A 25,111-nucleotide genomic window follows, 5' to 3' on the forward strand; every position below is an offset into this window, starting at 1 on the left:
CAGAGGGGAAAACCACATCCTCTTGATGATGTAATCGACAGTACGACAACAGGAACAATAAGCTACACTTCTACAGGCACTTCAAAGGTCAAATAGGGGGTGCTTATATTTGTCCTGTTTCACTGCAGGTACAAGTGGGTAACCTGTACGAGTGTGAGGTGTGAAATGGAAATGTGTTTCTTGCATATCTAAACTCCCTGAGAGAGTGGGGTCACAGCCAGGGATGTATCCCGTTTGAGTCGCTCTTATACTAAAGTTCAGCGTACGATAAGTCAATACACACTGTAAAGGTTGGGTAAATCACACATACTGTAATGATGTTTCATTTATAAATCTGCAGTATGGCACACAGAGACACACAATGCTACAGGGTCAAACTCTGTGTGTGTGTGTGTGTGCCTTCTCCTCTCCTCACTAATGGTTTGTATGTTCCAGGTCTGCTAACCACCAAGGTTACTGAGTAACCACAGCAGGTCAGACAATGACTTTTCAATAGGGTGATATATACTGTATGTTAATCACGTTGCTGAACCTATAACTGCATGGTGGACTCAGGTCCTGTTGAGAGGGAAGGAAGTTTAAACTATTCAAAACATGATTCCTTATTGGGAGGAAGGACTGCTTATTATAGAGCTACATCATCAGTAGGCTACATGGTTGTTAGGGTAAAGATCTGAGTAGAGTATAGATAAAGATATTTATAACTACCCGAAGATAGTCCATCTGTGTCTTTTTCAACGGGGGATAATGAAGCATAGTGGGCAGAACAAGCAAGGAAGTGGACAGAGCCAAGCACGAGCTAGCAAGATCCTATTGCCGCGTTCTAGTGAACGCCTTCGCTGTGAAGTGCGTGTGCAATAACTAAATTCGCCCTCAAACTCCTTGTAAACAATGCAAGTTTTAGAAACCTTGGCAAAGTGCACAAAGTTTTGTAGACGTGACCCTATGTTTGGAACAGATTCTAGTTTAGGGAACAGAAAACTGTGTTGAGATCGGGCTTTTCTTCGATGAGAAAATCAGCAGAACGTTGGCCCAGTTCCAACTCGCTCCATCTTCTCCCACTGCCGGCTACTGGGCTTCCTCTCACTACCATATTTTGTGGGGAGTGGAAATTCCAACCAGACTCAGATTTATACATCCAGTGTAACATCTGGCTCCCTGTTATATCGGTGGTATAGGGTTATATCATCAGTAGGCTACATGGTTGGTAGGTTAGGGGATCTGAGGGATGTGCTGAAACCTGATCTGATAATCTGCTTACTAAGGTGGTCAGTCTGTCAGCAGTCTGTCAGTAATAGTCTGTCTGTCTGTCTTTGGGCCAGTCTGTCTGTCAACAGTGTGGTTCATTAGATTCTCCTCAGACTGCACTGTAAGGTCTCTGTCTCTCTCTGTCAGTCTGTGTGTGTGACTTCACAGTGAGGTGAAGATCTCAAAGAGAGCCTGTCAGAGGCAGGTGGGTTGTGTGTCATACCTGGCTTGGTGTGTGTGTGTAAGTGTGTGTGCAAGTGTGTGTGCATTCTCACAATTAAGTATACTGTACATCTCAATGACTCTTTCAGACATCAAGCCACCTACATGTGAGATCATCAGCCAGTGCCAGGTGTCAACAGGCTGTGTGTGTGTGTGTATAGCCCCCCCTTCCATCCATCAGTCTGCATGGTGGGGTCCCAGCAGCAAACACCTGTGGTGATTAGTGAGGGCTACTATAGCAGAGCTGTCATTACTGCCTAATGAAGCAGCCATAAAACACTGGGGCTGCTGCCTCCTGTCTACACAGCCTGTGCATGTGTGTGTGTGTGTGTGTGTGCAATGATCAGTAATAAAGTTGCCCTGTCTCCTGTCTGTGTTCACAACTGCAGGGCAGTGAAAGCCTTTATGGGTCTCTGCGTGTGTGTGTGTGTTGTGTATCTGCATTAGAAGTGTTTTCACAAAGGTTTTCCCAGAATCCCGTGCCTGCACCTCTGTGCCCTGGCATGTGTTATTGTTTGACATCATCACTTCCTCTCCATTACGAGCTTCCTGTTCCCCTGGTTTACACATTTTTTGGGGTGTTTAACTTTTATTTAACTAGGCAAGTCAGTTAAGAACACATTCTTATTTACAATGACGGCCTACGCCGGCCAAAACCGGACGATGCTGGGCCGCCCTATGGGACTCCCAATCACGGCCGGATGTGATACAGCCTGGATTCGAATCAGGAACTGTAGTGACGCCTCTTGCACTGAGTCGCGGTGCCTTAGACCGCTGCACCACTCGGGAGCCTCATTACCATCAGGAAATATGTGAGACATTAACTGTCAATCTAGCTCTCCTATCCTATGGTAACCAGTGATCAATCAATTAACACCCAACCAATCAATCCTGATTCCTGTTCAATGGCACTGCACGTTCACACCAGTGTATAGTCCATAAAAGACAGGTCACATTGTGTGTGCGTGTTCCAGGACTGTACTGATTAATGTAATTTGAGCCCTGGAGCATAGAGAGCTCACAACAACAGAGGTCAGACTATGTAACTAACCAACTGTTCCAGTTCTAGAACAGATTCAGGTCAAATAGTCACACTATCGAAGAGCAACTCCACTACAACCTACGAGTGTTAAGTGATCCGAGTTGTTCTGTCATTGGAACTGGCTGTATTCCAGTGTGTTCACTGTTGTGTCTATGGCTCTGAGAGACTGAATAGAATATGACAGTCCTCAGACACGGAACCCTGTGACGTGTGTTCTGGGGAAGTCCCTAAAGACCTAAACAGTTGTCTGAATGGCATCTCATACACAAACAAACACAGCTATCAGCGATTGACTCACAGAACATCCCACACGTCTAGACGACTTCTCTCTCCATTACAGTCTGGGAGAGGGGTGAAAACAGCAGGTCCAGGTGTATTACTATCATAGCGTGTGTGTGTATCCTAGTCATTGAAAGTCAATTTGTCATTGTTCCACCAGGAAGGTTGATAAACAGTGGGTCAATCAAACAGCTTGTAAAGGAAGCAGACAGGACCATGTCATTACAAACAACACACTCCAGGGAGATTACTCCCCTGTGAATCACCCTAACCACTGATTCAGAGTCAGATTTATGTTGACCCCGTTAATGGTTAGTTATGATTGGGGGTAGGGTGATCTGATCCTAGATCTATCTTAATTCCAGAAGCAGAGAGTGGATGGGGTAAGCCTTGGCCTGAGGCAGGGGAAGCTGGGTTACCCTAAGTGGAGACAAGGGTTTTCTTGTACTTGGCTAACAAGGATTGTAACAGTGACCAGAAAAGAAAATACAAAAAGATCCAAAAACAGTTGGCGCGCACACACACACACACACACACACACACACACACACACACACACACACACACACACACACACACACACACACACACACACACACACACACACACACACACACACACACACACACACACACTGTCGTGGAAGCATTCCAGGAACTCCTTCAGATTCTCAGAACAGGGCTAATGGTCTTCACTAGCACAATTGGGTTCAACCATGACACATTACCCACCAAAGCCAAAAACAAAAACAGGACATGACTGATCATTTATGAGTTTATTCCAACTTTGTACATATTTACACCATTTTATTCCATTATAATCAATGACAAACAAATCAACAAACAGCATGAAACAGATGGATCAAACACACCAGCGATGTCAGGAATTACTAGAATCATAATGGAAGAGATCTGATATACAGAAGTGTTTAGACAGGCCACAGTTCAATCATGCCACTTCAGGTAGGTCTGTAGTCAATCTAATCAGACACATCCAACACACAGATAGCAGAACACACCCACCAACAACCAACCTACGAGAGAGAGAGCAACAGAGTCAGAGTGGAAACAGGGCACTAATCCTCCATCACGCCAGGGAACGAGAAAGAGAGAGAGGTCAAGCTACTGAGTGAAGAGATAAGGAGTTTCCACGTGTGCACTGTGCTGCCCAACACTGGTGAGGCAAACTTCGGAGAAATGACCAATGATACCTCTCTCTTTCTCAGTAGTTGTTTCCCCCTTCCCTCCTGTTCCTCCATCCCCTCTATAGAATTTCTCTGCGTCCTCCAAGAGCTTCTATTAATCATACACTTTTCCCCAGCAACACACATCACTATGTGTGTGTGCCAGTGTTTGTGTGGGTGGGGGTCCTGTAATGAAAGCTCAGATTCCTGGGGGGGCTGAGAAGAGCAGTGAGTGTCATAAGGTCTGGTGGTCAGGAAGGGAATGAGCAGTGCTTGTTGATATAGATAGAGCACAGGAACACACACACACACACACACACACACACACACACACACACACACACACACACACACACACACACAGACAGACAGACACACACACACACACACACACACAGAGATGAAGGTGTTGCTCAACATTTAACTGAGCGTGTGCAGTCAGATGGGAAATCCCCCCCCCCCCCTCACAGTCCCGACATTCCACAGGAGCCAAGTGAGTGCTGGACACCCCGTGTGTGTCTCTGTGTGTGTGTGTCAGGTCAAAGGCCACAAGACAAAGGAAGTCCAAAAACAGAGATGCTCTCTCAAGTTCACCTCCGACCGACACTGGACAAACAACGACTGTGTGTGTGTGTGTGTTTGTGTGTCCAAGGGCACCAGCATCTGCCCAAAACACCCTAAAACAACACCCTGGACCTCACTGTCTTCACCTTAGTCTAGGGGCCTAAGAAATGTTAATTAGCAGCAATGTCACTCTTATGTCACTGTAATGTCACTTCAATGTAAAGTTATAGCGCAGGGTTATGAGCTGTGGCAAAACACAACTCAACATTCATATATTTACATTTGAGTCATTTAACAGACGCTCTCATCCAGAGCAACTTACACAAGTAATTAGGGTTAAGTGCCTTGCTCAAGGGCACATGGGCATATTTTTCACCTAACCTTTCGGTTCCTGGCCCAACACTCTTAACCGCTAGGCTACGTGCCGCCCTACATAACAGGCATTCATAAAATCATACATAAAAAAACAACATACAAATTTATGTCAGTAGGACATTCTAATGGATAGTACTGATAGCCCATTCACTGTGTGGCCCTGTAGTCCTGTACACAATCATCTGAAGGCCATTATCATTATACTTCACACACTGTCCTGATAAGCTAGAAATGATGTCTCACTCTCAGGTACTGGACAGCATGGTGGAGGTGAAGATCTGTTGCAGGATCTGAGGGATGTGCTTGGTGTCCATGGCAACGAAGGACCGCCCAGCCGGCAACGTTCTCTGGAGCCTGGAGAGAGAGACAAAGACAGAGACAGAGACAGAGAGAGAGAGAGAGAGAGAGAGAGAGAGAGAGAGAGAGGAGAAAAATGACAAAAAGGAAGAGAGAGAGAGAGAGAGAGAGAGAGAGAGAGGAGAAAAATGACAAAAAGGAAGAGAGAGAGAGAGAGAGAGAGAGAGAGAGAGAGAGAGAGAGAGAGAGAGAGAGGAGAAAAATGACAAAAAGGAAGAGAGAGAGAAGAGCGAGAGCGATAGTGACCTTCTACTGTCAAATGTCTGAACAGAAATAGATGGCAAGATTCAACCCAGTGTGTTCAGTAGCTGAATGTGGATACTCCAATGAGAAAGAAACCCCACTTTCCGAGGACAAATGTTCCAGATGTTTCCATGAGCCAATGAATGAATGCGAGACAATAGTTGTCATTGACAGGCAGAACTGGGAAGAGGGAGATGTGGTGGGCAAAGTCAGTAAGATTCTCTCTCTCTCTCTCTCTCTCTCTCTCTCTCTCTCTCTCTCTCTCTCTCTCTCTCTCTCTCTCTCTCTCTCTCTCTCTCTCTCTCTCTCTCTCTCTCTCTCTCTCTCTCTCTCTCTCTCTCTCTCTCTCTCTCTCTCTCTCTCTCTCTCTCTCTCTCTCTCTCTCTCTCTCTCTCTCTCTCTCTCTCTCTCTCTCTCTCTCTCTCTCTCCCTCCCTCCCTCCCTCCCTCCCTCCCTCCCTCCCTCCCTCCCTCCCTCCCTCCCTCCCTCCCTCCCTCCCTCCCTCCCTCCCTCCCCCTTCCCTCTTTCTTTTCTATTTTATTCCAGTCATTATGTCATGATGATCACTGCTTTTTAGGTCATGGCAGTGACCAGCTTAGAGACACCACAGAGACAGGGAGGAATATACTGCCACATATAACTCTCTGTCTTCTCTCCCCCTTGCTCCCTCCCTCTCTCTCTCTAACTGGGTTCTAAGCTATAGAGAGACCACAGAGAGACTGAGACGGAGGTTAAAGCCACTCATAGACATTCTCTAGCCTGAGGCCGGGACAGAACGACAAACAATATGGCCCACACAATTCAGACTTCAAAGGACACGCGACGCCAACCATACAAGCCATAACACAGGCCAGACAACACTGTGCGTGTGTATGTGTTCGGGACAGAGAGAGAAGGATAATTAGGTTTAAGAGAGCACATCCTTCTTGGTCCTGCATTTAGAATCTCTTTAAACTGGGATTTCATTGAGAACAAACACTACAAAGGACTACTGAGCAGCAGGCAGCACACTGTGTGGGTAGGCTAAAGTACTGATCAAACTATACTGTTCTCTCCTCCAGGAAGTGTTTGATGTAGGAGCCTACTCACTTGAGCCACCTGTTACGATAAACAATCATCACGTCTTGACATGCACACTACCCCCCACCTCCATCTTCTCACCTGTCGGCCTGGTCGCCCAGCGAGCCGATGAAGATGGCAAAGGCGTTGACCTGGGGGTCGGAGGTCAGGGCGCGGGCAAAGCGTTCGGGCGTGATGCCGTAGCGCTCCAGGTTGGCATCGCTCAACACCACCACAAAGCGCTCGTCAGCTTCCTCGCGTGCCAGCTCCCTGATGCCAGCCTCAGTGCTCTCCAGGGTGTAGTCTCCACTCATACAAAACTGAGAGTGGGCATGCATGTTCTGGAGGGGGCAGAGAGAGAGAGGTGAGGACACACACACAGGGGAAGAGAGGACAGGAGACGAGAATTGGTAGAGTAGGGTAGAATAGGTAAAATAGATAGAATGAGGTTGAGTGGGGTAAAGTGAGATATAGAGTAGGGTAGAGTGAGGTTGAGTGGGGTATTGCGATATAGAGTGGGGTAGTGTGAGGTAGAGTAGGGTAGTGTGGGGTAGAGTGAGGTTGAGTGGGGTAGTGTGAGGTTGAGTGGGGTAGTGTGAGGTTGAGTGGGGTAGTGTGAGGTAGAGTGGGGTAGAGTGACGTTAATTGGGGTAGTGTGAGGTTGAGTGGGGTGGTGTGAGGTAGAGTGAGGTTGAGTGGGGTAGTGTGAGGTTGATTGGGGTAGTGGCAGAGTGAGGTAGAGTCAGTGGGGTAGTGTGGGGTTGAGGAGGGTAATGTGAGGTTGAGTGAAGTGGAGTTGGGTCCGTACCTTGAGGACCTTCAGTCTCTGTTTGTTGTTCTTGGGGACCTTGTCTGTTCTGACCAGCTCTATGTCATAACCATCACCAGAATGACCCACAATGTCATACTGGAGAAAAGAGAGAAAGGGGGAGGAGGAGGTAAAATAACTTACGACCTATACGTAGCAAGTTCTACAGCTGCACCATTGACGGCATTTGACAGCATACCAAGCGGGGCTGCAACTGGTTGGCATCCGACCGCAAGGCACTACAGAGGTACAGAGGGTAGTGCGTACCGCACCATCCAGAACCTCTATACCAGGCGGTGTCAGAGTAGGGCCCTAAAAAATGGTAAAGAGTCCAGCCACCCAAGTCAAAGACTGTTGTCTCTGCTACCGCACGGCGGACCAAAAGGCTCCTGAACAGCTTCTACCCCCAAGCCATAAGACTGCTGAACAGTTCATCAAATGGCCACCCTGACTGTTTTCTTTGACCCTCCTTTTTGTTGTTGCACGGACTCTCTTGCACCGGCTCTATGCACACTCGCTGGACTCTACCCACACATACTACACTGACACTCCAACACACACACACACACACACACACACACACACACACACACACACACACACACACACACACACACACACACACACACACACACACACACACACACACACACACACACACACACACACACACACACACACACACTCCTTCACAACGCTGCTGCTACTCTGTTTATTTTCTATCATGATTGCTTAGTCACTTTATACCTACTTACATGTACATATTACCTCAATTACGTCAATTACTTCAACTACCTTGTACCCCTTCACATTGACTCGGTTATGGTACTCCCCGCACCTCTCTGATTCAGAGGGGTTGGGTTAAATGCGGAAGGCACATTTCAGTTGAATGCATTCAGTTGGACAACTGACTAGGTATCCCCCTTTCCTTGTATATAGTCTCGTTATTGTTATTATTTTGTGTTACTATTACATTTTTTGCTAACTTTGCTCACTTTTTAACTCTGAATTGTTGGGAAAGGTCTCGTAAGTCAAGCATTCCCCCTGCTGCTATGTTGGTCCACTGGCCCTGATGAGCCAGTGATGTTAGGGCTCATTATGAAGGGTCAAGGGTATCCTGTCTCTGCCAGAGCCCAGTATGTCCGCCTGGTCACAGACTTGTGCCATCAATACTCTTTTATAAACTAGTTGTCACATAACCCAGGGTCAGATAAAGTGTCCTACAGTGGAACACCCCATATCTAGTGTCACATGGCATCACTCCTGATAAGGGCATGTACGGCTGCCGACTGAGGTACAGTGGCTTGCGAAAGTATTCACCCCCTTGGTATTTTTCCTATTTTGTTGCCTTACAACCTGGAATTAAAATAGATTTATGTGGGGGGGGGGTTGTATAATTTGATTTACACAACATGCTTTGAAGATGCAAAATATTTTTTCTTATGAAACAAACAAGAAATAAGACAAAAAAACTGAAAACTTGAGCGTGCATAACTATTCACCCCCCAAAGTCAAAACTTTGTAAAGCCTCCTTCAGCAGCAATTACAGCTGCAAGTCTCTTGGGGCATGTCTCTATAAGCTTGGCACATCTAACCACTGGGATTTTTGCCCATTCTTCAAGGAAAAACTGCTCCAGCTCCTTCAAGTTGGATGGGTTCCGCTGGTGTACAGCAATCTTTAAGTCATACCACAGATTCTCAATTGGATTGAGATCTGGGCTTTGACTAGGTCATTCCAAGACATTTAAATGTTTCCCCTTAAACCACTCGAGTGTTGCTATAGCAGTATGCTTAGGGTCAATTTCCTGCTGGAAGGTGAACCTCCGTCCCAGTGTCAAATCTCTGGAAGACTGAAACAGGTTTCTCTCAAGAATTTCCCTGTATTTAGCGCCATCATTACTTCAATTCTGACCCGTTTCCCAGTCCCTGACGATAAAAAAACATCCCCCACAACATGATGATGCCACCACCATGCCTCACTGTGGGGATGGTGTTCTTGGGGTGATGTGAGGTGTTGGGTTTGCGCCAGACAGCGTTTTCCTTGATGGCCAAAAAGCTAAAGTTTAGTCTAATCTGACCAGAGTACCTTCTTCCATATGTTTGGGGAGTCTCCCACATGCCTTTTGGCAAACACCAAATGTGTTTGCTTATTTTTTTCTTTAAGCAATAGCTTTTTTTCTGGCCACTCTTCTGTAAAGCCCAGCTCTGTGGAGTGTACGGCTTAAAGTGGTCCTATGGACAGATACTCCAATCTCCGCTGTGGAGCTTTGCAGCTCCTTCAGGGTTATCTTTGGTCTCTTTGTTTCCTCTATGATTAATGCCCTCCTTGCCTGGTCTGTGAGTTTTGGTGGGTGGCCCTCTCTTGGCAGGTTTGTTATGGTGCCATATTCTTTCCATTTTTTAATAATGGATTTAATGGTGCTTGTGGGATGTTCAAAGTTTGGGATATTTTTTTATAACCCATCCCTGATCTGTACTTCTCCACAACTTTGTCCCTGACCTGTTTGGAGAGCTTGTTGGTCTTCATGGTGCCGCTTGCTTGGTGGTGCCCCTTGCTTAGTGGTGTTGCAAACTGGGGCCTTTCAGAACAGGTGTGTATATATACTGAGATCATGTGACATATCATGTGACACTTAGATTGCACACAGGTGGACTTTATTCAACTAATTATGTGACTTCTGAAGGTAATTGGTTGCACCAGATCTTATTTAGGGGCTTACTAGCAAAGGGGGTGAATACCTATGCACGTACCATTTTACCGTTTTTTTTATTTTTTGAAACAAGTAATTTTAAAAGAAATTTCACTTCACCAATTTGGACTATTTTGTGTATGTCCATTACATGAAAGCCAAATAAAAATAAATGTAAATTACAGGTTGTAATGCAACAAATAGGAAAAACACCAAGGGGGATGAATACTTTTGCAAGGCACTGTACATCCTTTAAGCAGGGTTTATACAGACATTGGTGAGCAAATGTCAAGGACTTTCAGGAACTTTTTCAAGCACTTAATTGTAATTTTCAATGACCTCAATGTTGTATAATTGTATAATTTATAACTTTTTTCTCAATTTGTAGGGGTGTGGACACTACAAAGTGTCAAAAGCGTTCCACAGAGATGCTGGCCCATGATGACTCCAATGAAACAAAATATGAAAAACGCCAAGGGGGATGAATACTTTTGCAAGGCACTGTATGTGTGTCTCACTGTTACGTGTGTATGTGTGTGCAGGCACGTGCACAGATAGGGATCTACCTGTGCCCGAGCACCTGCCCCTTTTCCCTCCCACTCGCCAAGTGCCCATTTGGGTGTTTTTTTGTATACAGTTTTTGTCATTGTTGTTCTGAACCCACTGCCCTCAAGTCGTCGCGACATCGTCAAGTTTGTTTCCCCCTAACCCGTCCATTGGTCTGCCTTGTATGGAGCTCACATGCGCCTGGTTGTGCCTTTTTCTCAGTCTGCCCTGTACCGAGATTGCGTGCTCCCGGGATTCCATAAATGAATGGCGAGATGTGCTCACTGTGTGTGTAGCAAGCTAGCAACAGTACTGTGACAGCAGCATAACATTTGTTAACACTTGATATACATCATCAATATTTGGTCTGGTTGGCTGATAGCCTACGGCAGAAGCAATTCATCATTTATTTCCTTATAAAATCATAGCAGCGGGAAGGGTTGTGGAGGTTCTGCAGCAACACTGATGAATGTAAATACAATACTTTGTCAAAGTTACAGAATTACTGCTGTCTGTTCAGAAAGAAATGAAACAATTCAGAATAGCCTACTACACTATGAGTAGACTTATAATTTAGCCACAGAGGAAGGATTAATAGCTTCTTTCAAAAAAACATTATTGTGTGGGGCCCAATAAGAAGACATAGCCTACAGTCCGGAACGAGCGGCAAATCTGTCAGTGAACAGCATGACAAACCATCTTTCGCAATATTTCAAACACAATCGTGGGAAAACACCGGTTGGAAAGCAAATGGCTCCAGCTGAAAATGAAATACTCTAATCTGTCTGCTGTAGGCAACCAAAATATTTTATCAACTTCTAAATAGGCCTATTGAGCGAACATTGTTTTACAAAGTAAAACAAGAGCGAGATATAGGCTTTCGGCACGAGCACATTGGCCATCGCCGGAGAGTGAGCTGAGCATCATTTCCTCCTCATATTGTACAATATGTGTGTCTCCACACACCTAGGCCTAGGGTATTGATGGATTCAAGACAAGGTCGTTTTTATTGATCTCAGATTCTCAGTTTGTCAGTGTCAAAGTAGTCTGTCATTTCGATATTTGTGTGGTATTAATAAAATATTCTGTCAAAGTCTACAGTCATGTAAAATGACGTGGAATTGCATGAAAGGCCACATTTTTCCCGGACCCTAGGCTAATAAAAAATAAGCTGACAGCCTACCCTCTTTTCCCGATGTCAATCATGTCTTTAGGAGGCACTGTAACTAGCTTGCTTCACATTTGTGATGAGTGTGTTGTTGCAGAAATAAATAGGCCTATGGTCAAAAATGTTACAATTTTCTCTACAGAGGCAGTCAAGTGGGTGCCCTTTTTTATTTTGAGCACCTGCCCCCTGAAAGGTGTGTGCATGGTCCTGTGTGTGTGTGTTTATGCATGTATGTGTTGACTAAATATGGCCTTAGCTTCTTCTAAACATGACCTTATGATGCTCTGGAATACAACACTGAAGTCATCTAGTGTCCTCTCTTTTAGAACTTGCATACAGGCTGGCGTGTGTTAGTATGTGTGTCTGTGTACGCACGTCTTATCTTAGATGTGTATGAGCAGGTGGCACCTGTCAGAGTGTAGAGCACAGGTGTGTGCGCGTTTTCAGATGCAGGCGGGTAACGCACGTGTGTGTAACACTGATATGTGAGAGGTAGGTCAGGTGGTGTAGAGGAGAACGCTGTGGGGCCATGAAGTCTGCCACTCCACCCCTCCTCACACACGTCTGACACGGACTCTCTCTCTCTCTCTCTCTCTCTCTCTCTCTCTCTCTCTCTCTCTCTCTCTCTCTCTCTCTCTCTCTCTCTCTCTCTCTCTCTCTCTCTCTCTCTCTCTCTCTCTCTCTCTCTCTCTCTCTCTCTCTCTCTCTCTCTCTCTCTCTCTCTCTCTCTCTCTCTCTCTCTCTCTCTCTCTCTCTCTCTCTCTCTCTCTCTCTCTCTCTCTCTCTCTCTCTCTCTCTCTATATATATATATATATATATATATATTTCACTGATATTGCAGTCTGGACAAACCAACACATATCCTGTCTGTCAATGTGTCATCAACACAGCCACTAGAAGATGTTATCAAAGCTGATCCTAGTTTTGTACCGATGGGCAACTACTGCGTGTGTGTGTGTCTCACCTTGATCTTCTGTTCGTAGCTCTCCAGGGCTTCCATCACCATACACACAGCTTCCATGGATCTCTCCAGCCTGCCGTCCACCCCGTTGAAACGGTACATGCTCCCTGACACGTCAGCTAACACACGCAGACGCTTTGGCTTCTGCTGCGGGCTGCCCAGCTATACACACACACACAGACGAACACACGAAACAGAACACAGAGGGTTAAACAGATATTATAAACTGGGTGGTTCGAGCCCTGAATGCTGATTGGCCAAAAGCCATGGTATAAGCCCCGGCTAAGCCCTGTATCCAGGCACTCCGCGTTGCGTCGTGCTTAAGAACAGCCCTTAGCCGTGGTATATTGGCCATATACCATAAACCCCCGAGGTGCCTTATAGCTTAATTATACACACACTTCCCTGTAGGATGGAATATTACAGGGGAACTGCTACTGTATAGAACTGGAACAGAATAATATTCTAAACAAAAAACTATGTTTTATGTGAGAATCCCTACTACAATATTCTTTTCACAGAGACAAGCTGAGGTACATTATCTTAATCACTCTTCTTAACATCAGCAAACAAACGCTAGGGGAAACCCTTTCATTCAGATAACTTCATGTGGACATCTTTGGAAAATGGCATTGCTCAATCACATCACCTAGAAATAACTGATTTAATAGTGGGAGAAACATTTTCTTTTGTTTCTCTTTCATTATGTTACCATAGACGGCTGTCCTCTCTAGACCGACCAAAAATATTCAACACTTGGAGCTAAATGAGATTAAAACATGTGTATTTTGTTCCATGAGTATGTGTTTGTTTGGGTGCACGTGCGTATGGTTGGGATGTCTTAGTGTGGGAACATTGTGTGTGTTGTTAATGCCTAGTTAGTGTGCGAGAATGTGTGTGATCGAGACCATAGATTTGCAATTATAATAATCACACACACAACAGGAGTCCAACAACGCCCGCCCGCCCAAACCCATCCACCCACCCACCTCTGGATCCAGCTCTCCTCTGCGTTTGTAGATAGCCTTCTCTCCCGTCAGTCCGTCTATGATCTTAGCATCGTCCAGCTCTCCCAGTGACTGATTCTTCAACCACTGACGCTCCTTACCTTTGGCCTGGGGACACAGACAGAGAAACACTGTCAACATATCCCCCACTAATCAACTCTGATAGGGATAGACTAATTCCCAAACAATCAGAACAATCTAGGGGCCAGTATCCTGAACTCAAATTAAGCCTACTCCTGAAAAGCATGGAGGATCTTTGAAAGTGTTTTTAGTCCAGGAAGAGGCTTAGTCTGCGTTTGGGAAACTGACCCTCAGTTATGTTTAGGAGATGACTTAAAAACCTCCACAAATGCAAAATGTTCTCTGTGCATTTGACAGTGCAAACAAAGAAAGACTGATTAAGTATGATAGCCAGAAAAAGGTGATATTGAATAGGGGTAGATCATTTCCTAAACGGTCCATAACATGTAACAGCAGGACGGGTCACTGTTCACACATGTACTTTAGATTCTACACAGACTTGACAAGCTCTAGCAGACACAGTAGAGGATGTTATCAGCTAATACTACTACACAGTTGAGCGCACGCACGCACACACACACACACACGCACACACACACACACACAGAGATAAGAGATACATTATGAGATATCACATAATACATGTATGTAGCCTATGCACACCCCAAGCCCACAACATCCTAGTCCAGCCCAGCCCACCCCAGCTCCACCTGGCGTGGAGTGCACGCATGCACTATATATACTTGTGAGGACTTTTTGGGGACCAACAATTCAAAATCAGATTTTCCCTAACCTTAACCCTAATTCTAACCCAAACGCCTAAAATAGACTTTTTACAAGTGCGGACTGGAAAAATGTCCTCACTTTTTTTGTTGCTTTACTATTCTTGTGAGGACTTTTGGTACTCACAAGTATAGTAAAATGTTTACACACACACACACACACACACACCCAACCCTGGAGCATCATAGCGCTTGGCCTCATACACTGTAATCATTGTCAAGTACCAAAAAAAATCCCACTCTTCTCACACCCATACACACAAACACAATTACACACGTACAGCTACCCACCTCTCCTAGGAAAAGATAAAAAGACAGAATCACATTCCTGAGATTTGGCCATACCCCTTGTCCAGGGGCCCTCATCTGGACAACCAATCAGAGTGTCCGTTGGGGCCAGCGCCCACTCCTTCCTATTATTTTCACACATACAGTATGGGGTGACTGTGCTCATGTCACATGGTGGCTATCTTAATGTCACCAAAAACGTTAATGCAGTCTGATTCTCTACCTATTTCCCACCCAAGGTGCGCACAGTTTGCACTAGTTCTAACCCACTGAGGACTGGTATTACCAACATGGGAACAGTATTCTGGGACATATCGTGTGTGTTGTTACCTGTAAGCTGTCCAGAATGATGCGCAGAGACTGGACCTGTCTTCTGACGTTTCCAGAGAAACGCTCGTATGTAGATGCATCATATTCACTCATGTCTATCTCCTTCAGCCTGGGGAAAGAAGAGAGGGAGAGAGGGAGAGAAAGAAACAGTGAGCCACTGTTGCCATTATTCTAAAAGGAAAAATACAACCGAGATCAGAGGCAATGTGTACAACATTCATCCTAAATTAAAGGTAATGGGTGTTGACAAGCATGTTAGAGTGTGTGAGAAGTGTATAAGGGATGTTTCCATGAGTTCAGCACACCCGAGGAGCAAAGGAGAAGGGCCAGTCCTGTTTAATAAGGGCCAGTGGGAGGCGCGCGCGTGTGTGTGTGTGTGTGTGTGTGTGTGTGTGTGTGTGTGTGTGTGTGTGTGTGTGTGTGTGTGTGTGTGTGTGTGTGTGTGTGTGTGTGTGTGAGAGCAGGTGGGCTGACTGATGCCTGACTGGAGTGCTGCCAGCCCCTGATCCTCACACACGTTAGCAATCCACGCAAGCATACACACACACACCTGTGTAGCCCAGGGCAGGTGTGTTGTACCCTCCAGGTAAGGGTAGCATATCTAAATCTCTGTGTTGACTGGCAGATTTAATCCTTTTCCACCATGGAGCGCGCACGCACACACGCACACACGCACACACGTCTAATCCAGGTAAATAGGGGAAGGCAGATATGAGACCAGCTATCTCCCTGAATGCCTGCTGGGGTATTGTCTATGAGGTGTTTGAAGTCTTAGCTGAGAACCAGAGCGTGACAAGATGGTGTGTGGTGTGTGTGTTTTCAGAAGGTGGTATTGCGGCTGAGTGTGAATCAGCCATGCGATCAGCCTGACTCTGTCCTATCACGTATCACAGTTTCAAACACACTGCTAACCCACGGGTCAAATCCATATCACTGGCAACTACGTAGTTTAGAGGGTACAGAGAGACCCAGCCTGCTTGCTGGGACAGATGTGCACATTCAGCTACAATCTGCCCTTACTACAAGCCTAACATTCAGCTTCAATCTGCCCTCACTGCTAGCCAAACATTCAGCTTCAATCTGCCCTCACTGCTAGCCAAACATTCAGCTTCAATCTGCTCTCACTGCTAGCCAAACATTCAGCTTCAATCTGCTCTCACTGCTAGCCAAACATTCAGCTTCAATCTGCCCTCACTGCTAGCCAAACATTCAGCTTCAATCTGCTCTCACTGCTAGCCAAACATTCTGCTTCAATCTGCTCTCACTGCTAGCCAAACATTCAGCTTCAATCTGCTCTCACTGCTAGCCAAACATTCAGCTTCAATCTGCTCTCACTGCTAGCCAAACATTCAGCTTCAATCTGCTCTCACTGCTAGCCAAACATTCAGCTTCAATCTGCTCTCACTGCTAGCCAAACATTCAGCTTCAATCTTCTCTCACTGCTAGCCAAACATTCAGCTTCAATCTGCTCTCACTGCTAGCCAAACATTCAGCTTCAATCTGCTCTCACTGCTAGCCAAACATTCAGCTTCAATCTGCTCTCACTGCTAGCCTGGCATTAAAGGAGAATTTTGCTTTTTAATGACCAAATCTCTATTTTTGATGTAAATGGCATGTTATAGAAGGGTCCAGACACTTTTGTGATTTAACTTGTTTTTGAGAAACTTAACTCAACCAGCGATTCACTTTCTCATCCTTGTTATGCAGTACGGGGATCTGAAAAAACATGAACAAATGCTAAAAAAATAAAATAAATAAAATGTCATTAAAAAAAACAGAAACACTCTCAGTACAGTGATGCAGGTCTTTAGATGTTGTACACATAAAACTGTGTCCTTCAGAACTTTATCAGCAACGCTATATTCCATTTTGTTACGACACAAGCAATATCGCTCCGTCCATTCTAGCAGCAGGCTACACGGAGAATGGAACAGTTAGATAGGGGAAACAGCTCGAGTCGCACAAAATAGAATGTTTGGAATGACACATTGTGTACAACATCTAAAGACCTGCATCACTATGCGGAGAGCATTTCCATTTCTAAAAGGACATATTTGGGTGTTTTTGGAGCATTTTGTTAATGTTTTTTCAGATCCCCGTACTGCACATTGAGGATGAGGAAGTGAATCGCTGGTTAGGGTAAGTTTCTCAAAAACAAGTGAAATTGCTAAAAAAGTGTCTGGACCCTTCTATAACATGCCATTTACATCAAAAATAGAGATTTAGTTGTAAAAAAAGCTAACTTCTGCCCTCACTGCTAGCTTAGCATTCAGCTTCAATCTGCCCTCACTGCAGCCTAGAATTCAATCTTCCTAGGGCCAGATGTCGTCTTTATATACAAGTATGACAAAATGGAGCCGACAGATGGTCGCCTCTCTTCCGAGTCCTTAGGAAACTATGCAGTATTTTATGTATTATTTCTTACATTGTTACCCCAGGAAATCTTAAGTCTTATTACATACAACCGGGAAGAACTATTGGATATAAGAGCAAGGTCAACTTACCAACAGTACGACCAGGAATATGACTTTCCCGGAGCGGATCCTTTGTTTGGACCACCACCCAGGACAACAGATCTAATCCCAGAAGCCGACCCAAAACAACAGCGCCGCAGAAGGGGCAGAAGGAGCGGCCTCCTGCTCAGACTCCTTAGACGTGCACATCTTCCACCACTACCGAGTATACTACTAGCCAATGTCCAGTCTCTTGACAACAAGGTAGACGAAATTTGAGCAAGGGTTGCCTTCCAGAGAGACATTAGAGATTGTAACGTTCTCTGTTTCACAGAAACATGGCTCTCTTGGGATATGTTGTCGGAATCGGCTCAGCCACTGGGCTTCTCCATGCATCGTGCAGACCGAGATAAACACCTCTCTGGGAAGAGGAAGGGCGGGGGTGTATGCTTCATGATTAACGACTCATGGTGTAATCATAACAACATACAGGAACTCAAGTCCTTCTGCTCACCCGACCTAGAATTCCTTACAATCAAATGCCGGCCATATTACCTCCCAAGAGAATTCTCGTCAGTTATCATCACAGCTGTGTACATTCCCCCTCAAGCAGACACCAGCAGAGTTTATAAGGAAGTGCATAGGAGATGTTGTACCCACTGTGACTATTAAAACCTACCCTAACCAGAAACCGTGGATGGATGGCGGCATTCGCTCAAAACTGAAAGCGCGAACCACCACATTTAACCATGGAAAGAGGTCTGGAAATATGGCAGAATATAAACAGTGTAGTTATTCCCTCCACAAGGCAATCAAACATGCAAAATTGTTGGTACAGGGACAAAGTGGAGTCTCAATTCAACGGCTCAGACACAAGATGTATGTGGCAGGGTCTACAGTTAATCACGGACTACAAAAAGAAAACCAGCCACTTCTCGGACACCGACGTCACTCTTCCAGACAAACTATACACCTTCTTTGCCTGGTTTGAGGGTAATATAGTGCCACCGTCGGGCCCGCTAACAAGAACTGTGCCCCCCGACCCGCTAACAAGGACTGCACATTTTCAACACCATAGTAACCTCCAAGCTCATCATCAAGCTGGAGGCCCTGGGTCTCAACCCTGCCCTGTGTAACGGGGTCCTGGACTTTCTGACGGTCCGCCCCCAGGTGCTGAAGGTAGGAAACAACATCTCCATTTCGCTAACCCTCAACACTGGGGCCCCACAAGGGTGCGTGCTCAGCCCCTCCTGTACTCCCTGTTCACCCACAACTGCATGGCCATGCACACCTCCAACTCAATCATCAAGTTTGCAGACAACACAACAGTAGTGGGCTTGATTACCAACAGCGACGAGACAGCCTACAGGGAGGAGGCGAGGGCACTCGGAGTGTGGTGTCAGGAAAACAACCTCTCCCTCAATGTCAACAAAACAAAGGAGATGATCGTGGACTTCAGGAAACAGCAGAGGGAGCACCCCCCTATCCACATCGACGGGACAGTAGTGGAGAAGGTGGAAAGTTTCAAGTTCCCCGACATACACATTACAGACAAACTGAAATGGTCCACCCACACAGACAGTGTGGTGAAGAAGGCGCAACAGCGCCTCTTCAACCTCAGGGGGCTGAAGAAATTTGGCTTGTCACCCAAAACCCTGACAAACTTTTACAGATGCACAATCGAGAGCATCCTGTATCACAGCCTGGTACGGCAACTGACCCGCCCTCAACCGCAAGGCTCTCCAAAGGGTGGTGCGGTTTGCGCAACGCATCACGGGGGCAAACTACCTGCCCTCCATGACACCTACAGCACCCGATGTCACAGGAAGGCCAAAAAGATCATCAAGGACAACAACCACCAGAGCCACTGCCTGTTCACCCCGCTATCATCCAGAAGGCGAGGTCAGTACAGGTGCATCAAAGCTGGGACGGAGAGACTGATAAACAGCTTCTATCTCAAGGCAATCAGACTGTTAAACAGCAATCACTAAATCAGAGAGGCTGCTGCCTACATTGAGACCAAATCACTGGCCACTTTAATAAATGGATCACGAGTCACTTTAAACAATGCTACTTTAAATAATGCCACTTTAATAATGTTTACATATCTTACATTACTTATATCATATGAATATACTGTAATTTATACCATCTATTGCACCTTGCCTATGCCGCTCGGCCATCGCTCATCTATATATTTATATGTACATATTCTCATTCACCCCTTTAGATTTGTGTGTATTAGGTAGTTGTGGAATTGTTAGATTACTTGTTAGATATTACTGCACTGTCAGAACTAGAAGCACAAGCATTTTGCTACACTCGCATTAACATCTGCTAACCATGTGTATGTGACCAATACAATTTGATTTGAATGTAAACTGTTGCTATTTCCTCGCAGGATTTGGTTAGTTTTATTTAAGGTACACAATCAATATTGCACAACAGTCCCATACTCTCACACGGCACATAGCATTATGCAGTCCAGTGGTGATATGGTTCCCTCTACACATTCCTGTGTGACTCTCCAGCAGCCACGGTTACTTCCTCCAGAACGTTCCACAGACCAGACAGAGAACAGCTATCCCCAGCTATGGCCAAAAAGGGGGGTGAAAAAAACTGAATACTGGACAGAATACTGAATACTTTTTCAGGACAACAACAAGAACCCAGGGTGTGGCTCACTTAGGTTGCAAAGCTACCGGTAAAAGTTGACCAAAGTTACCGGAATCATCAGTCATTTGGATTATTAACCGGTAATCAATGGCAATCTATGGTAACTTGGGTAATTTATATAGTATACATTTTTTATATCTGTGTCCTTATTTTCCATGAGTTTCTAGTAGACAGACCATATAATGGTTTAAGAGAAATTAAAGAGTTATATAGATAGATATATATATCTATATAGATATATATATATAGAAATTACAGAGACCGTTTCTAACTACAAGACATCAGACTGCTGAACACTTGAACTGGACTAACCACCTGCACTGACTCTCTGCATCTTAGCCACTGGCGTAACACAGTTTCTCTGGATACCCCTCCCCCCTAAAATATCTATATTTTTTTAATGCGTCAGCCAGACAGCCACTCACCAAGTATAGACTACCGATCGCTGACCATGGTGCTGAAATTGCGACATGTCTATGCGGCTGCCCATCGAATCGATGATGGGCTTTCTGTGGTGCCATGTAGCTTATAGCTTTACTTTAGCTGATGGATAAATGTTTATTGGGAGGCCTATTTGGTCGGAATTTTCTCACGTTAAGCCGAACATTTCAGGAAGCTATACACGGTCTCACAATGCTGCCATTTAGACTGCTGGCTGGTGGCAATAATGTAATTACTTGTTCAGTAATTAAAGTTGGAAATTCAAACATTGCAGATTGTACAATACATTTTCGATACAACAGCATACAAACCAGCTAGCAATAGATGTGTTTGAATATGCAACTGTCCTGTATAGTAGTAGTGGGTCAAGTCGCCACACGTGTTGTGACACAGTACATGTCCGGAAAGCGGATATCTAGCTGGACAGGGCTATGGTCTGAGAAAACGATGCTGTATATTAGCTGTTACTTACAAAAGGAAGAATTCTATTGTCCAGCAGGAAAAAGTCACATTGTTGGGCTTCGGTCTGGATCTGTTTAGACTTGGATGTAATACACAATTGAAATCTCCGCCCAATATCAAATGATGAGAGTTAAGGTCGGGAATTGTTGCGATGAGTTGTTGATGAATTGTTGCATCATCCCAATTAGGACCATAGAGGTTAGCCAGAATAACCCATGTGCTAAACAATTTCCCCATCACTATAATATATCTGCCATTAGTATCTGAAATTACTTTGGAGGAGACAAACTGGGTGCCTTTTCTGATAAGGATGGCTGCCCCTCTGGCCTTAGCACCGAAGTTGGAGTGAAATATTTGTTCTACCCATCCTCTCTTTAGTTTATCATGGTCGCTGGTCGCTGGACCGGAGATGGGTCTCTTGGAGAAAAACAATGTCTGGACTTAAAGACTTAAGACGAGCATACACTCGGCTAAGCTTGACCACCTGGTTAATTCCTTTCACGTTCCAGCTGATAGAGCATGTGGAGCCTAGATTATGTGAATTTGTCATAGTCATAGTAATCAGAAATGAATGTTAGTACGATCTGGGGCTGTCGCTGGGCAATACGGACTTTCAGCTCCCTCCAAAGATGTTCTATTGGGTTCAGGTCTGGAGACTGGCTAGGCCACTCCAGGACCTTGAGATGCTTCTTACGGAGCCACTCCTTAGTTGCCCTCTTCAATGCTCTTACTGAGGGAAGGAGGTTGTTGGCCAAGATCTCGCAATACATGGCCCCATCCATCCTCCCCTCAATACGGTGCAGTCGTCCTGTCCCCTTTGCAGAAAAGCATCCCCAAAGAATGATGTTTTCACCTCCATGCTTAACGGTTGGGATGGTGTTCTTGGGGTTGTACTCATCCTTCTTCTTCCTCCAAACACGGCGAGTGGAGTTTAGACCAAAAAGCTCTATTTTTGTCTCATCAGACCACATGACCTTCTCCCATTCCTCCTCTGGATCATACAGATGGTCATTGGCAAACTTCAGACGGGCCTGGACATGCGCTGGCTTGAGCAGGGGGACCTTGCGTGCGCTGCAGGATTTTAATCCATGACGGCGTAGTGTGTTACTAATGGTTTTCTTTGAGACTGTGGTCCCAGCTTTCTAGTTCTGGGCTGATCCCTCACCTTCCTCATGATCATTGATGCCCCACGAGGTGAGATCTTGCATGGAGCCCCAGACCGAGGGTGATTGACCGTCATCTTGAACTTCTTCCATTTTCTAATAATTACGCCAACAGTTGTTGCCTTCTCACCAAGCTGCTTGCCTATTGTCCTGTAGCCCATCCCAGCCTTGTGCAGGTCTACAATTTTATCCCTGATGGCCTTACACAGCTCTCTGGTCTTGGCCATTGTGGAGAGGTTGGAGTCTGTTTGATTGAGTGTGTGGCCAGGTGTCTTTTATACAGGTAACGAGTTCAAACAGGTGCAGTTAATACAGGTAATGAGTGGAGAACAGGAGGGCTTCTTAAAGAAAAACTAACAGGTCTGTGAGAGCCGGAATTCTTACTGGTTGGTAGGTGATCAAATACTTATGTCATGCAATAAAATGCAAATTAATTACTTAAAAATCATACAATGTGATTTTCTGGATTTTTGTTTTAGATTCCGTCTCTCACAGTTGAAGTGTACCTATGATAAAAATTACAGAACTCTACATGCTTTGTAAGTAGGAAAACCTGCAAAATCGGCAGTGTATCAAAAAAAAAAAAAAAAAATATATATATATATATATACACACACACACACATACATACAAGTCGGAAGTTTACATACACCTTAGCCACATAGACCACCCTCTGCCCCCAGCTGTGCTCTGGACACCATATGTGAACTGATTGCCCCCCATCTATCTTCAGAGCTCGTGCTGCTAGGCGACCTAAACTGGAACATGCTTAACACCCCAGCCATCCTACAATCTAAGCTTGATGCCCTCAATCTCACACAAATTATCAATGAACCTACCAGGTACCTCCCCAAAGCCGTAAACACGGGCACCCTCATAGATATCATCCTAACCAACCTGCCCTCTAAATACACCTCTGCTGTTTTCAACCAAGATCTCAGCGATCACTGCCTCATTGCCTGCATCCGTAATGGGTCAGCGGTCAAACGACCTCCACTCATCACTGTCAAACGCTCCCTGAAACACTTCAGCGAGCAGGCCTTTCTAATCGACCTGGCCGGGGTATCCTGGAAGGATATTGATCTCATCCCGTCAGTAGAGGATGCCTGGTTATTTTTTTTAAATGCCTTCCTCGCCATCTTAAATAAGCATGCCCCATTCAAGAAATTTAGAACCAGGAACAGATATAGCCCTTGGTTCTCTCCAGACCTGACTGCCCTTAACCAACACAAAAACATCCTATGGCGTTCTGCATTAGCATCGAACAGCCCCCGTGATATGCAACTTTTCAGGGAAGCTAGAAACCAATATACACAGGCAGTTAGAAAAGCCAAGGCTAGCTTTTTCAAGCAGAAATTTGCTTCCTGCAACACAAACTCAAAAAAGTTCTGGGACACTGTAAAGTCCATGGAGAATAAGAACATCTCCTCCCAGCTGCCCACTGCACTGAAGATAGGAAACACTGTCACCACCGACAAATCCACTATAATTGAGAATTTCAATAAGCATTTTTCTACAGCTGGCCATGCTTTCCACCTGGCTACCCCTACCCCGGTCAACAGCACTGCACCCCCCACAGCTACTCGCCCAAACCTTCCCCATTTCTCCTTCCCCCAAATCCAGTCAGCTGATGTTCTGAAAGAGCTGCAAAATCTGGACCCCTACAAATCAACCGGGCTAGATAATCTGGACCCTTTCTTTCTAAAATTATCTGCTGAAATTGTTGCCACCCCTATTACTAGCCTGTTCAACCTCTCTTTCGTGGCTTCTGAGATTCCCAAAGATTGGAAAGCAGCTGTGGTCATCCCCCTCTTCAAAGGGGGGGACACTCTTGACCCAAACTGCTACAGACCTATATCTATCCTACCCTGCCTTTCTAAGGTCTTCGAAAGCCAAGTCAACAAACAGATTGCCGACCATTTCGAATCCCACCATACCTTCTCCGCTATGCAATCTGGTTTCAGAGCTGGTCATGGGTGCACCTCAGCCACGCTCAAGGTCCTAAACGATATCTTAACCGCCATCGATAAGAAACAATACTGTGCAGCCGTATTCATTGACCTGGCCAAGGCTTTCGACTGTCAATCACCACATCCTCATCGGCAGACTCGACAGCCTTGGTTTCTCAAATGATTGCCTCGCCTGGTTCACCAACTACTTCTCTGATAGAGTTCAGTGTGTCAAATCGGAGGGTCTGTTGCCCGGGCCTCTGGCAGTCTCTATGGGGGTGCCACAGGGTTCAATTCTTGGACCGACTCTCTTCTCTGTATACATCAATGATGTCGCTCTTGCTGCTAGTGAGTCTCTGATCCAACTCTACGCAGACGACACCATTCTGTATACTTCTGGCCCTTCTTTGGACACTGTGTTAACTACCCTCCAGGCGAGCTTCAATGCCATACAACTCTCCTTCCGTGGCCTCCAATTGCTCTTAAATACAAGTAAAACTAAATGCATGCTTCAACCGATCGCTGCCTGCACCTGCCCGCATGTCCAACATCACTACTCTGGACAGCTCTGACTTAGAATATGTGGACAACTACAAATACCTAGGTGTCTGGTTAGACTGTAAACTCTCCTTCCAGACTCACATCAAACATCTCCAATCCAAAGTTAAATCTAGAATTGGCTTCCTATTCCGCAACAAAGCATCCTTCACTCATGCTGCCAAACATACCCTTGTAAAACTGACCATCCTACCAATCCTCGACTTCGGTGATGTCATTTACAAAATAGCCTCCA

At 45.4% G+C, this 25,111-nt stretch overlaps 1 protein-coding gene across 2 annotated transcripts in view; it reads right to left on the minus strand.

The window, feature by feature from the left end:
* Positions 1–3,547: 3,547 nt before the first annotated feature.
* vwa8 (von Willebrand factor A domain containing 8) overlaps positions 3,548–25,111 on the minus strand; it is a 92,049-nt gene continuing 70,485 nt past the window's right edge. Inside the window, exons 40-46 of one of the 2 annotated variants that reach the window (XM_039014856.1) lie at positions 15,175–15,283; positions 13,736–13,861; positions 12,750–12,908; positions 7,381–7,479; positions 6,675–6,913; positions 5,157–5,267; positions 3,548–3,824 (exon numbers count right to left, since the gene is read on the minus strand). In XM_039014856.1, the coding sequence (XP_038870784.1) occupies positions 5,159–5,267; positions 6,675–6,913; positions 7,381–7,479; positions 12,750–12,908; positions 13,736–13,861; positions 15,175–15,283 (841 nt within the window). In that variant the 3' untranslated portion in view covers positions 3,548–3,824; positions 5,157–5,158. Of the gene's footprint in view, positions 5,268–6,674; positions 6,914–7,380; positions 7,480–12,749; positions 12,909–13,735; positions 13,862–15,174; positions 15,284–25,111 lie in introns of both variants that reach the window. The other variant, XM_039014857.1, reaches the window with a different exon arrangement.

Source organism: Salvelinus namaycush, chromosome 19 (genome assembly GCF_016432855.1).
Source record: "Salvelinus namaycush isolate Seneca chromosome 19, SaNama_1.0, whole genome shotgun sequence".
NCBI lineage: Eukaryota > Metazoa > Chordata > Actinopteri > Salmoniformes > Salmonidae > Salvelinus > Salvelinus namaycush.